The sequence below is a fragment of the Halichoeres trimaculatus genome, unplaced genomic scaffold, assembly GCF_033239565.1.
Source record: "Halichoeres trimaculatus isolate MK-OKI-2021-1 unplaced genomic scaffold, fHalTri1.1 fHalTri1_scaffold_6, whole genome shotgun sequence".
NCBI lineage: Eukaryota > Metazoa > Chordata > Actinopteri > Labriformes > Labridae > Halichoeres > Halichoeres trimaculatus.
Window position 1 is genome coordinate 16,110,958 of NW_027437184.1, and position 14,997 is coordinate 16,125,954.

At 37.3% G+C, this 14,997-nt stretch overlaps 1 protein-coding gene across 7 annotated transcripts in view; it reads right to left on the reverse strand.

The window, feature by feature from the left end:
- Positions 1-5,772: 5,772 nt before the first annotated feature.
- Positions 5,773-14,997, reverse strand: part of phldb1a (pleckstrin homology-like domain, family B, member 1a) — a 41,048-nt gene continuing 31,823 nt past the window's right edge. For 4 of the 7 annotated variants that reach the window (XM_074671636.1, XM_074671635.1, XM_074671638.1 and 1 more), the window contains 5 exons: positions 14,844-14,934; positions 13,253-13,399; positions 10,477-10,696; positions 7,313-7,398; positions 5,775-6,596 (listed from right to left, as the gene is read on the reverse strand). In XM_074671636.1, the coding sequence (XP_074527737.1) occupies positions 6,456-6,596; positions 7,313-7,398; positions 10,477-10,696; positions 13,253-13,399; positions 14,844-14,934 (685 nt within the window). In that variant the 3' untranslated portion in view covers positions 5,775-6,455. Of the gene's footprint in view, positions 6,597-7,312; positions 7,399-10,476; positions 10,697-13,252; positions 13,400-14,843; positions 14,935-14,997 lie in introns of all 7 variants that reach the window. The other 3 variants (XM_074671634.1, XM_074671633.1, XM_074671639.1) reach the window with 2 other exon arrangements.

A 14,997-nucleotide genomic window follows, 5' to 3' on the forward strand; every position in this document is an offset into this window, starting at 1 on the left:
TGGAGATCACTCCGCCCCTCCCCCCGCGTGCCATCGAAGGACGTCCCACAAACGGTTTGCTCCGCTCCATGGTGAAAGTAAACAGTTCCAGGTTCCTTTATGTTGTATTGTCTCTAAGTTAAGTAAGTAATGTAACAATAAAATAACAAATGGAAAAATAGGCATTGTTTTGGATATGAATTAGTTCCGTGAACAGAAGCCAGCTTTACCTCAAAACGTTAGGACAGCCGTGAGTTTAAAATTTAAAAGTAGATAGACAATGGAAGAGTACAAATACTGACGTGTCTATAGCAGGTGACAATCGGCAAGTACATCCAATCAGTGTTTTTAAGCTTTCACAGAAAAAGCTTTAAAGGTTATCGTTTCAAACAAAAACTTGTCTTCCGCTGTAGTTGAAAGAATTTGGGTGGCACCACAGTTTAGAGGCGGAGACCACCACGTTTAAAAGTTGAAATGATTGATTATTACCTGCTGATAGGATTTGAACACATTAAAAATACAGTTCTGAAACTGTACACAACCCTGTGGCATGGCTTTGTTTTGGAGGGGGACTATTTGATTCACACCGTACTTTGTTTTGCGGTAGCACTCTGTTGCATCTCCGTTGCATCAGTGGTCCACGCTTAGAGCGATTGGCTGCGCGTGCTCAGACTGTCCCGTTGCCATTGGTTGGAATCAGCTCGATGTGAATTTTGATTGGCTATTAGTAGACAGGACCCTACGTCACCGTGTTGTTTTGTCTTTTTTTCTGCAGTGCAGCCTGTGCACATGTTGGAAGTAAACAAACCGGGCGTGGATTTCAGTGCGGCAGTTTTTCGACTGAAGAAACACTCAGACGTCTTATGGCACAAAGCTCATTCATACATTGTCAGGACGAAGTAGCTCGAGGTGATCAATTCCGGAGGCAAAATGTATCCGAATATATACACTTTATTAAGTGACTCAAAAGACTCCATCTGTTGTAAATGTATTTATGAATGTTTTGTAATTATTCTGTTGACATTTTTCAAACAATGGTTTATTTACATTTTCTCAAATATATAAAAGATTATTGTTTTATGTGTGAGGTGACTTAATTTAAAGTTTATTGTTGACTTTTATTTAAATCTATTTTCAGAATACTTATTTTTCTGGCTAATTGAATGAACCTCAGCTGCAATCAAATTTATCAGCTGTTAATGACTGACAGGTACTACTATTTAAGGAATAAAGCTTTGTTTTATTTCTTTTCAGCAAATCCTGACACCAAGTGAATGAGCTGTTCTCCTGTTGCTATAGTAATAGCGGACACTGCCCCCTATTTTAGACTTGTTTTCTGGTTGCTGTTGCCATGGGATTTGCATCTCTCTTTCTCTCTCCATCTCTCTCTCTCTTACGCACACAGGATACCTGCTGTTTTCCTTCCACCTTGCCTCTGTTTGTGCACCCCTCCTTCTCCAAACAGGTCCTCCATCTCATTTGCTGAGTTGCTTCTCTGTGACATTATACATTTTGCCAAAACCAATTGGCTCCTTTCCAGTTCTGCTGAATTTGCATATTGACGGGACACTAGTGTAAATTTTCTAATGGATTTGCACACAGAACAGCATGTCTGTGTATTGATTTATACCCTTAAAACATCCAGCTTTACTGATTACACATGATCACATTATCTAGGATGGTTAGAGAGCTGTTTTTCCTGCACAAAGAGAGATGTGTCCTTTGAGAGGAGTTGATCTGAATGTAGTTTATATTGAATTGGATCTCATGTTCTTTCGGACTCTGACAAGTCTAAGTGGTTGATCTGAGTCATTTAGAGTGACGGTCCTGTTTCAGGCGAGCTATTCAGCAAAATGTCCACCAAGTGATGGCTGTGGTAAGAGTAAAGCTTTTACACATTTGGAGAAAGGCAACCTGATGCAATCTAGATAAATGTAGTTGTAATGGAGACCAGATTGAGATGGTAGAAGCTGGTGAAGTTGGAGAGTCTCTCAGGAAATGGCTGTCAGCTTTCCCTGTCGGTGTTAATTGGTCCACCGAGGGCTTCCTGTTTGCGCATCATGAGAGAAATCCAAGGTGCTTCTCATAAAAGATCTGCTGCTTTTCCAAGTTGTCTCCAGTATGATTTCCTTTGTCATTACTTGTTTAGGGGTTAAACAAGTTAGTCACACAGGACAACCTATCCTGCTATCTTACTTTAGCTAACTCAGTGACACCCAAGCCAAAATTTTAAAGGTTTTTAGGGGCATAAAAATGAATAAAAGAAACAGAATAAATAACCAAAGAATAGCTTGAAAACTCCTAGAAGGATGAGAAGACACCTCAACTTTCTTCAAACTGGACTTTAAATGTATTTCAGAGGTTGTTGTTTTATGATTTCCAAAGCCAGACAAGTCTGTCCATCACTTGACATCCAAACATTATCTGAATATTGTGTATGAGCCCAGAAGTCTGAAAAGTCAAAGCTGCACGCCAAGTACACGTATGGCGCGTTAGTAGGGGTTTCACCATCATTTCATCATCATCTCTCTCAGAATTTATTGTCCTCAACTTTTGCCCCTCTTTGAACATACGATGAAAACATGGAATTCAGTTACAACTTGTGAATGGGTGCCTCTCAGTGGGGACTGGGGATGTTATTGTGTGTGTGCAGCTTACAAATCACTTCATTTGTTTCAGTGTTTTGCTTGAAAACAGATAATCAAGTCTCCAAAAAGAGACAAGTGCATTATAATTTTCAATCACGAACATTATCAAGGCTATTTACATTCAGCCATGACAGATCTAAGGCAGTCAGTCACAGGGTAGTGTTTGTTTACTATTCCTCAAGGACTCCATGCTACATTAGAGGTTTCTGATGAAAAGGGCTAGGGCTCCTGTTTGCTCTCCACTGGGATGTCACAGCTTTAAGGAGAGAACTTACTTTAACTGACAGCTGGTAGGCCAACAAAGCTCACACCTAATAAACAAACTTTAGATTGTGAAAGTTTCTTTCAAATCCTCATGTTAATACATTAAATATGTATTTCTCGTGGGTGAAAAATTAAGATTTTAAAGGCGTTTGAGGAAAAACTCACACTCTGGAGTATGTTGTAAAGAACAGTCATAGAGTTAAAAACATTTTAAGATGTGAATTTAATATTTTTTGTCCCCGCTGTTTGTGCACCACTTTAAATTCTAGTCCTAAATAAACAAGTCTCAATAGTTTCCTCTCACAGCACTCAGACTGTCACGCTGCCCTGCAGAGCCACGAAGCCCCAAGAGTCTAAACGTCTGTCGCCTTTGAGTTTTACACCTATTTTCATTCAGCTCAAATGCTTTCTGTTTAACTTCTCTGTCACACGGCTTCCTCTTTTTGACACTGACCTTTAATTTGAATCGGCCTGACTGAAGCTGAGCAGAAACGCATCAATTCCTTGTCGCTGTCCTGTCTGTTTTCATGTCACATTGAAGCTTTTTTTAAGGTAAAGATTTGATTTTAAGGGACATTTGAGAATTAATCTATTGATCCATTTCCATCTGAACCCAAACAAATGGACAGATAGGGTCAAAGGTCATCGCATCACTCTCCTAATAAGTAAAGTGGGATTTCAAAGAGTAGATGTCAAAGCAGTTGTGGAACTTTTTTTGGCGTTTATTTTGGCTCACACAATTTCTATAATAATAATAATAATAACAATAATAGACAATAATAATTTATTGGACTTTATATAGATTATTAATTGATTTATTAAGACATCATAGAGATAAGGAGGTAGCAGATGCCCCATTTCAGCTTTTTTTTAAAAGGTAGGTTTTGAGTTGAATTTTTATCATAAATTAAATGAGTCTGAGTTGCAGATGTTCCCATAAAGTCAAAGCTCCTCATTGTTGATTTGATATGTAACATCATAATGTGAGTATACTCACCAATTAACTCTTTTTTTTTTAAAGACAGAAAAATTATTTATTCCTGAAAGATAGATAGATAGAACTGAGACAACTACGCACAGTTACATCAAGTTTTCCGCCTGAGCTCACACTATTCACTTTCATGGCTGCTTTCACTTCAATAAAAGGAATAATGTCTCACACTGGGGTGCAGCCTGCTATCTATATTTTTGTTGCCCTCATTAGGTCAACATGCAGCGCTTAACTCATTTTCCCCTCTGGATATTTTTCACTCCTCATTGTTGTGCCTGGCATGAAATCTGAAAAACATGTTTCTTTTTTTGTAACCTAATGAAGTGTATGTATGGTATGTGCTCTTTTTAATTTAGCTACTGTCATTTTAATGTGCCTCAAAGAGAGTGATGATGATTTGTTGAAAGCTGTAAACATACAGAGTTTCACTGGTACATCAGATGCATTTAGTGAAAGCTTCTTTCATCTTCTATACATGCCTCTGTGTGTGCGTGTGTGTGTGAGCTGTGAGGGTGTGGGTAAGTTTGAGGAAGGGCAACAGAATTTCCTCTTTAATCTCCTAAATTAATCTGAATCTCGTACGCGGATATAAAAACTTATAAATTACACATGTCTCTGCTGAAGATTTATGAAGGATGTAGGAGTAGAAGTTTTTGACATGTGCGGATATAAACTCACTCCCATGGCAGAGAGATATCTCTATTTCATCAGAATATTTGAGCTTGTTTTCAGACGAGGTTAATATCTCCCATTAATATTGACAAAACACATGTGAGACTAGTGCTAATTCACAGCTCGCCCATCTTATTTTGTGCATTACAGGCCTGGGGGAAGGCCGGTCTCATTAATATTTCACCAACAATAAGGCTGGGTGTCACTCACACTCATCACTGCGGTAATGAGCTCACACCGGCCTCTTAAAGATCTGTTTATTATTCAGACGGCTGCAGCAGAGACTTTAAAGAAAGTCAGAGTGTGGCACCATGTGTGAAAATCTCTCCCAAGGTCAAAGAAAAGCAAATGATTGGAATTAAAATTGCACACAGACTTAAGTACGAACCCCAGCTCTACCTGTTGTGAACTAACCTGGATGTCTGTTTTAATAAATTTCTCTAAACCCAACGTTTCTTTTCAAAACTGGGCAAATTGAAACTTAACCATCTAAATCTAATCTGTCCCTGTCAGGAGAATGTGTGTTTCTGTGATTACCTGAATGTCTGTTAAACATTCTGGTAATCCCTGCTTTAATTAATCATGAATCCCGGTCATATACAATCATCCATCTGCACATGTAGAAGAGAAACAGAGTGTGAATATATTTTCAAGCTGGAATTTTAACAAGAAGTTGTTTGTGAAGACTTATAGAGACACTTTTAAATTTCTTGATGTTGAATCATGCATGTTAAGTTGCATGTAATTTTACTGCATGTTGTTTTTATATTCAGTATGATCCGCATAAGCACAGAGCCAGACACAACGTTAATTACACTGTGCTAGAATCAAATACACAGGGTATGATTTTTTTACAAAAAGTCAGAGCTAATGAGCTAATTAACTAATTCAACCACCTGACCATTCCTGTGTAAGGAGAACACCTATCTGCTCTGTTTTAAACTCATTAGGGCATGTGAGATTATTAAACAAAGCTCATTAATTAGTAACGTGTTTGAAAGAAATACTAATTAAGAAATCAAGAACAGTTTTGTAATTGAATGTTCTCAGTTTAGCCAGTTTGTCAGCATCAACCAAACAAACAAAAAACTGCACCATAGGTTTTTATTTTTTACAGATAGTTTCTCAATATTTCTATTAAAGCAAAGTCTATGAATTCAGTTACAAATGCTTATAGAAGTTTTCTTTCATAAATTGTGTTAAATACAGATGCACAAAGCTGCGTTATTCTCCTGAATAAAAGGCCTGTATACCAATATATAAAGTCATATTAACATTTGTTGCATATTGTAAAAATCTTACAACATTAAATAAAGTATTTGGCACCATGTTCAGTTGATAAGTGACAAATGGGTCTTAAAATAGCTTAGCTTTTTCTGACTTTTTTTTTGTTTTGTACATTATTAAGGTATTAAATTTTATTAGAGGAAAGTTCATGAACTCAAGAGAGAAATTCAAAATGTATAAAAAAAGAATATGAGTAAAATACCTGTTAATATGATAACAGAGCGTCTGCACAGTGGGAACAGTTTGAGCTGAAGTGTGAAAATTTTAATTTGTTTTTTCTTTAATTAAAAAATAATAATTGTTTGTGAGATGTCTTTGATTTTATATCAGTCGCTCAAGCTTTTCTTTCTTCTTATGGTGGCTGAGAGACAACAACAAACCATAAACTCTTATTTATGAACCTCCATCACTCAGCCCTCACTTGCTCAAAGGCATCAGGCTTTTTTTTTTTTTCGTTGAGAGCTCCACAGTTTTCTTCCTTTCAAACGTCCATCCTTTAACACCGTCAGGCTTCAGCTGGAGCTCTGTCAGGGAGCAGCTCAGGTGGACTGCTCAGGTGTCTGGGTGCTCATTCAGTCCCTCCATCGTCTCTACATCTGGCGCTTGCTGGTCCCTCAGCTCATGAACTGCGTGTAGCCCTCGGCTCCCGTTACTATGACATCCATCCAGATCCTCATGGCCTCCGGAGATGGGGCCACCATGTAGTAGAGGCGGTCGTGGGTTTTCACACAGAAGGTCAAAGACGGGTTTGGGCTCTGGAGGATCAGAGAAAGGGGGAAGCTAAGATAACACTGCAGGCGGCACCTGTTGCATTTTTTCCTCAGAGGTGTAAATCTGAACAACACAATTTACCATCATGTACAAACAGACATCTGAGGCTCCAGTCTTTTTTTATTTTTAGTCTCTAACATCCTCTATCTGGGATGTGTGATGTAAATTAAAGATTGAAAAAAAAGATTTTGATCCAGTCTGCTGTACTTCAGATCCTAACATGCAAACAAAAAAGTTTAATATAAATCATTATAATTATATGATGATTACTTTACTCACTTACTTAAAACATAAAGGTTCAAACATAAAGGGAGCATTTTAATTTTCAGTTTTGTATATTTACAGCTCAAAAAGGGCAAAGCTTCTTAATTTTATTCAGTTTACAGAAAATAAAAATCAAAGGATACTAAAATGAGTATAAATAGCATTTACAAAGATTAAACAATTCTTGCACATTTTCTTGAAATTAAAGTAAAAGCATATTCAAAATCTTTAGACACAATGATGCCAATTAGTGGAGAGTCATTATTTTAAGACCCCCACATTATTAAGTAAGCCAACTTGTGTTTTGAAATGAAAATGTAAAATCTTGCTCTAGTACTCACATAAAAGTAATGTATGTATCCATGTCAAACGTGCTAAAATAGCTGATGAAGAAGAAGTTTTGAACGGTACGTGATATTAAAGGAATGTTTCTTACCTTTGTAGCGCTGCGTAGGTGATCGTAATAAACCTCTTCAATTGCCTGAAAGTAAATGAGTCCTTTCAGTTTGGTCTCGTGCTTGTCTGGGGAGAAAAAGAAAAAAGAAACATATTAAGACACATTTTATTATGTCTTGTACTGATGCAAGACCCCTGTCAGCCCCAGCAGTGCATCAGCCTGTGATGTGGGGATACATATTAATGTTTGTTTCCCGTCAAATTAGAAAAAAAGTCCTCATTCAGACAATTTTTTTGGTTATTCTTGACCGTTTTAAAGTTCTATAATTAAATGGTCACATTTATTTCTTACTGTTACAGCTGCTGCCTAAAACTATGTATCTGTTTTTCGTTTGTTTAGTTTGAGCCTTCAGACGTCGGACACAGAAACAAATGAGTTTAACTTTTCTCACAAAACAGGAACTTTCAAATGAATGTTTCATAAAATAAATTACAACTCAGGATAATGATGTAAAAAGAGATGCACAAAAAACCCTTTAATCTCAAAATTGAGCAAAAAGCGAGTGTTTTCACTGTGGGACTGATTTGTAAATTTATAGTGCAGGTGAAATCTAACTTTTTCCAGCAAGTAAAAAGAAATGAAGTCAGTAGTAAGGGTGCTTTCACTTTAAACCACAACAGACTCATTTTTCCTCTTTAAAAATCAGTTTTTACCGTCATTTTTAAAATTTCCTTCAGAATAATGTTGCCTTTGAGTTCCTGAGATAAAACCAATCAAAAAGCTGAAGACCCTTAAAAAATCTGGATTAAAAAGGAAAATATATTAAGTTTGTTTATGAACTCTCACTGTTTATAGGCTGAACTGGATTTTTTCAAAATGTAAATTCATGTCTTTTTACTAAGTTTTAACAAAAGTTAATAAAACAGATAAACCAAAACATTCATCAAGAAACATAACACAAAATAAAAAAACAGTAAAATAATGGAGGTATTACCTTTTTTTCTCAGCAACACATAACCCATGAATAGGTATGAGCAGCACTGTTTCACAGTAAAAGTTAATTACAACAGTGAGTCTATTTCCAGCGATGCCTGCAGTCTTTACCATCCTATTAATCTGACTTGTTTTCTTCACTCCTACTTTCTGGATTGTCTCTGTGTTTTTTAGGCTTTCTCCTGCCGGCAAGGTTCGCTGCTTCATCTTCATCTTTTGTAAATCTTAAAAAGATGCGTTTCTCTTTTGTTCCTGATTTGATCTCTCATTTCCCTTAAAGCAGGTCAGACCTTCTGTCCAGTCCTTTGGATCTTTTTTATTTCTTCTCAGAGTAACTTTAATGTCACTCTGTAGAGCAGAGTTCGTAGTTTAGTTTTGAGGGAACCTGCGGAAGAAGCTGATCAGACACAGCCCTCAAACTAATAGATTTCTCTAGTTTTGGGATTAACTGCAGGCGTAACTGTGAAGGAAACATTTTTTTAAATCAGTGTTTTCACACGTCTTTCAGAGTTTCTGTATTCTACTCCTGTCCAAACAAACACTGATCCTCTCGTCTCTTTCATGCCCAGCTATGAAACAAACATCCAGCAACAATTAAAAAAAGTATTTTGAACACGTCTGACACTTTCTCCTGCTTCCCCCTTCTCCACAAGTCAAATCTGCTTAGTAATGAGATAAATGTTTTTGAAATGTGAGTTTCGTTTTATTAGTCGCGAACAAGCCAGGAGCTAGCCTCCTCCCCAAGAAAAACACATCCAGAGAAAGTATTGCATCTTATTTCATCACCATCATCACCATCATCTTCGTCAGGAGTAAGAGGGTGAAAAGGCTAGGCAAGTGAGTGGAGAGAGAAGCAGAAAGGAGAAGAGGGGCGACAGTAATGAAAATATCCCTGGATCCTATTTTGAACAGGATTGTAAAATAATGTCTCCAAAACACGCTCGTGAATTATTCAGAAAACTAACTGTGCTCGTTTCAGATTCAGGGGACAGTCTGATACCCGTGAATTACAAACTCACTTCAGTTTGAACACACAAGAACAAGGAGGAGATTCCACTTAGCACGACTTTAATTACTGTTTGGTTCCAGATGAACAAACGCTTGCTTGGGACAGAAGTTGTGCTGAAAAACACAGCAGAGTGCAGCACCGCTGTTGGCTGAACTGCATAAATCAGGTCTGGACCTTGGTACTACAAAAAGTTTTGCACTGAAAGTTTCTGAATACAAGATGTGAGTTTCCTCTCATGTTATCAGCCTCTGCAAAAGGCCAGAAACTACAGAAAGATGAGCAGAGTCAAGCAAAATTGAAACAGAATACAATCTTTTTTTCTGAAACTTCTTTTATGTACTGTCTGCGGCGAAGTGTGCGAGTGCAGAGGGTATTAAAACATCTCTGAGTGAGGCTTGAACCTGAAGGCCACAAACACATGAGGGGAGGAAGTTACTCACAAGAGTTATAGGTTGATTATTTTATGAAACTGCAGACAATGAAATAGATTTAGAAGGACAGCCCTGATTTATGGAAATGTTTGAAAGACAAATTATGTTTATGCTGGGCTGAGAACAGCTACATCATTTCACTGCTGGTTGGGATGTCAGGTATTTTTGAATTTAGAAAAAAATCAAAAGGCCAGTTTCTCACAATGAAGATGTTTCATGTTTTATAGCTGAAAAACAAATACAAATTAAAGCATCAGTGTTAAATTTTGTTTGCTCCAGTCAGATAATTGGAACAATCCATTTTATTATTCAACTTTAGCTCAATAATGCAGTTAAAACAGCAGAGTAGAAGTAACAAGAGGTTCATGTAACAAATAAATGAATATATATATATATATATATATATATATATATATATATATATATATATATATATATATATATATATATATATATACATATACTAGTTAATTGAAAAATTTCTATAAGCTTCTTTAATAAGTAGAATTATTACGACGCTCTTCGATGTTTGAAGACAAGATCAATCTGAGTGATTATCTATTGTGTTAATGATCATTTTTACATTGTAATATCTTTGTTTTCTTTACTTTTGTTCCTGTGTTGCCCTGAAACCCAGGATAAACTGTAAGTCACATTGTTGTTTAATGCTATTCGTCCCTCTGTAGCAATGTCTGTTTTTGTTAAGTCAAATTTGTAAACCTTGCAGATGTGCACTCCTAAATTCCACATAAGTGCTGCTGTATCCTCACCAACATAATAAGAGAAGTTCCTCTTGAGGCGGTCAAAAACGAACCAGCGTTTCTTCCATGATTTGATCTTGCCTCCCATCTTCACCAGGTGGCCCTTGCACATCTTCTCAGTGAGGATGACAAAGGGACAGGTGTCTATGCTGTGTCCTGATGACTCCACGTGGGAACGCAGGTCAAACTCCTCCTTACGGTTTGGCAGGTAGCGCGTCATTGGACGGGCCTGCGAAAAAATAATGTTTGATATCATTCAATGCCAACCAGTTAGTGCAGGAAGAAAAGTTAGGTCCCAAAGTGTTCTTTAGCCAGTTTTGAGTCAAGACTTTTGTAGATACAGCGCTTTCTTGTTGGGGTAACTCGTTAAAAATTCATCAAGGTTTAAATGTCTTCACTTTTTGATGCATCTAGATTTTTTTAAGTCTAAGCAAAGACATCACTTTTTGAGGCTCAAGTCGATTCAACTCTATATGGAGTCAACGTTTAAAATGAAACAAATTCCACATCCTGATTTTAATAAATAAATGCTGCATGAGATGGTTTTCTTTTTAAAACAGGGGCACAATAACAAGTCTGACAAAGCAGACAAATTAGCTTCGCATGTGTTGAAATGTAGCTATCTACATCAACCGAGCAGCACCATAAACTTGAAAAAGCTTGTTTTTTAGCAACATTTAGTTTGTGTTATGGTCGTTTTCCCTCTTTTCTCTATTTGTAGATTTTCTCCTGAACATGTGTTAGTTTATTCTCTTATAATAAAAACAGCCCAAAGTATCACCAATGATAAATCTCTGCCACTGTAATAATTACAAGTTTTTCTGTTGGAAACCCAATCTGCAGATGCTTTTAAAGACATTAACTTTTAAGTTATAGACAAGGACAATTTTCTCACTCATAGTTTTACATGCTCTTGTAGGTCAGACAGAGGCATCAGCATCAGTTTCAGTGGGTTTGATAACCACTAAAAGACTACTCACGAGCTTTCACCAAAACAAGCTGAAAGCTCCAAGCTGGGACTCCCTCAAAAAGCTGTTTTTCACTGGATGAATACACTGAATAGAGAGCACGCAGACTTGACATAAAGTGAGTTGCACTAGAATGACCATAGGAGTAATGAACAAGCACCTTAATGCATGCCAGAGTTTGGCTTCTGTTGCTTTTTGTAGCTTAAGATTTATCTTGTTAGTCAAAAAAGAGCAGAAATATCATGTGGGCACAACATGATGTGAAACTACACTGTAATGTAATGCTGAGTTGCTGAGGTGTATCACTCACGGCGCATATCACCTGTTTGAGGTGCACCGACTTAAACTGCATCAAGAATTGTGAAAATATAAGGAATATGACTTTTATATAATATGTTAAATTTGAAGCAGTTTGGCCTCCTTATGTCTGAGTTACAGCCTCTTCCTTTTTCATGGGGAGATATTTCTTAGCAGAGATACTGCAGCTGCCCTTTTTTCTCACAAACAAGAAAACTTTTCGCTATAACCTTCAGGCTTCACCACGCTGAATAACTTTTTAACATTCTCTTTCAACTCTACTCCTGAGTGAATTGTACAAATGCTCCATAAAGAACTAACCCGTGATAGTGTCCACAAAAATAAAGTCTTCTCTTATTTTACCAGAAAAAAATCTTTTAATTTGGTGAACATCCAGCTGAGATTTCACTGTGAGGTTCAGACTTTTTTCAGTCTCAGGATGCTGATTACACTGTTTACATCAAATTTCATGTATGCAGAATCCCTTTTTTCTAAAAATGTGCTTAGGGCGTCATCCTTGCCATTCCAATCCTTCACACCAATAAAATACTAGTTTTTCATAAGGACTTTTTCAGCAAGTTCAGGCCAATAATTTTCATTTCATTTCTTTGAATTAAAACAAGAAATCTAGTCTCATTATGATTTACAATTAGGCCCTCACATAGTTTTGGTGTCTGAATCTGACTAACTTGGCCTGTGAAAATTAAGTGTTTTTCAGTTTTTGATAAGTAGCAACACTAGCATCATGTTTTGTTTTGTTTTTTAGATTTGCCTGATAAATGCAAGACAAACTTATTTCCTCCTTTCTGATCCTTTTTAACTCCAAGGATAAGATCTGATCCTTTTGTTGCTCAACGCTCTCCTGTCAGAGTTAGTTAGTAACAGCTTTTGTCTGTTAAAGGTTTAGCAGTGTACAGCTTGCATACAGATCTTATACGCAAGAAAACATCTGTCGGCTTTGGCTAAAAATTACTCAAATAGAGGAGCGGGGAGAGTGAACCAAAACAGTGAAGTTGTTTAGGTGGAAGTAAATGATGCGCTGAAAGAAGCTAAGATTAATTTAATGGGAGCTGGTATATTAAGGGATATAATAATGATCATGAAGATCAGACGTATTCTGTCTTATATTACACTCTAATGTTTTATTATAGGGAAAGAAATAAGATAGATTAAGTGTTTCTGTGTTTAACAGTAAGAGAGATTTTGTTCACTAACACAACCCATGCCTGAGATGACAGGAAATTAAATGCTTTCAGTAAAGATTAAGGTTTATTTGTAAGCACATTGTGCATTTTCCTCCCTGTTCTTCCTCTCAAACTCTCCACCCTTCTTGCCACACTCTCCCTGTTTTTCTCCCTTCCCTCAGGATCTTTGATCTTTCCGCACACCCAGCCTCCCTTTAGTGTCTCTCCTCTCATCCTTTCCCCCAAGTCTGGCGTCCCCTCCTCCCTTCCCTCCCTCTTTCCCTCCCCACCTCTCTCCTCCCTCCGCCGCGCGTCTCCTCCTGCTGCTCCACTGACCTGGGAGAAGTGCTTCTCTCTCATCTTCACCTCCTCCTCCACCAGCCTCTGCCTGTGGGCCGTCTCATCCAGAAGCCTCCTCTCAGCCTCTTCTCGCCTCCTCCGCTCCTCCTCCAACATCTGCCACCGAGCCTGCACCTCCCTCTCCTGGGAGCATCAGGAGAGGAGACAGAGGCACAGATGGGGAGAAGAGAAAGGGAAAATATAACAGGGGGGAAAAGGGAGACAGGGACAGTATGTAAATGGTAGGCAAATATTGCAATACAAAGTGAGTGAGTGTCAGAAGAGGCACCTGAGAATTCAAGTCCCAATCCAGGGTTTTGTAAAATATATCCTTTTAGTCTGGATATAGAAGAGTGAGCTTTGCTGATGTAAAATGATCCTTTGCAGCTTTCAGACACTTACAATCTGGTCTCCTTTATTTCAACATGTATAATAATACAAAGGTAAACAAAGGACTGATTACTTCATTTCACTGTGCAATGATTCACACTGTGTGTGTTTTTTTCTGTTTTTTTTTTCTTCTTTCAAACAAAAAAATCTTTGACTCCTGTGAGGATTCAAGTCAATGCTCAACAACACTTACAAGAGGTGGCCTGTTTGGTGACGATATGTTACTGTTATACAAAATCACCTTTTAAAATTATATTTTGAAACCAACTTTCAATCATAACTTTATGAAACATGGATATAAAAATGTGCAAAGTTCTCTACTCATGGGGGTAAGATGGGATGAGACCCTTTATCTGGTCTTGATGTCGGGTTTTTGTTAATAGTCTAACATTAATCAGAGATGTTAATCTTTAGACAATATTGGTGTGATTTGGTGCTCTATAATTAAAAAAATGGAAAAATTGTTTAAAATAAATGAGTAAACAGACTGATTAATTTATAATATTTGTACATATTTCCTACATTAAGACACAACACAATTACTGTCTTTATAAGCCTTAAAGTCTGTGCCTACCTTTTAGCAGCTTTTGTTAGATTTACTTCTGGTCATTTTTTGTTTGTTTGTTTTAAATAAACATGTGAGAAAGCTGTATTTCAAAGAGCTTTTTTTGTGGAACATTATGCCCTTAAATGTTTATGTTACTCTTTTTTTATTTCCTTCTCTGAAAACAGTGGAAAGGTTGTCAGGTTGTTCTCGTGGCCAAAATCCCTTTTTTCTATGTGGAAAAAAAGTTGAACCTAAAAAAATGGTCCTATGATGTTCACAGTTAAAAAATTTTAGTTTAAACATACTGTAAAAATCTGATGAATTACAGGTAGTATTTAAATCTAGAGCTGCTATTGACACTAAGCCTTTTGTATTTTCTATTAGCAATTGATTTTACCATTAAACAAAAAATATTTTACCTACAGCACACTAAAACAGCAAAAATACGCCTCTTATATAAAGATTTTTACTGTTCATAATTGTCAGAAAAGCATCAAAAAGCTAGAACTGTAAAGAGGTGCAGATGTGTTTTGTCAATCAGCGAAGTGATGAATGAAGTGGTGCTGCAGCTCTAAAAACACAGGATTCATGTGGTCAGTGACAGGATCAGAGATGATTAATGAAGTGTCGGCCTCCACCGCAGACACTCACTCTGTTCTCTATCAGTCGGGCTTTCTCCTGCTGAGCCTCCTTTAGCATCTTCTCCATCTCCTCGATCCTCTGGGCCTCCAGCCCGCAGGCACTACGACACACAGCGGGAGAGGAGTGTGTGAAGACACGGCTGTGACAACAGTAAATGCTGACA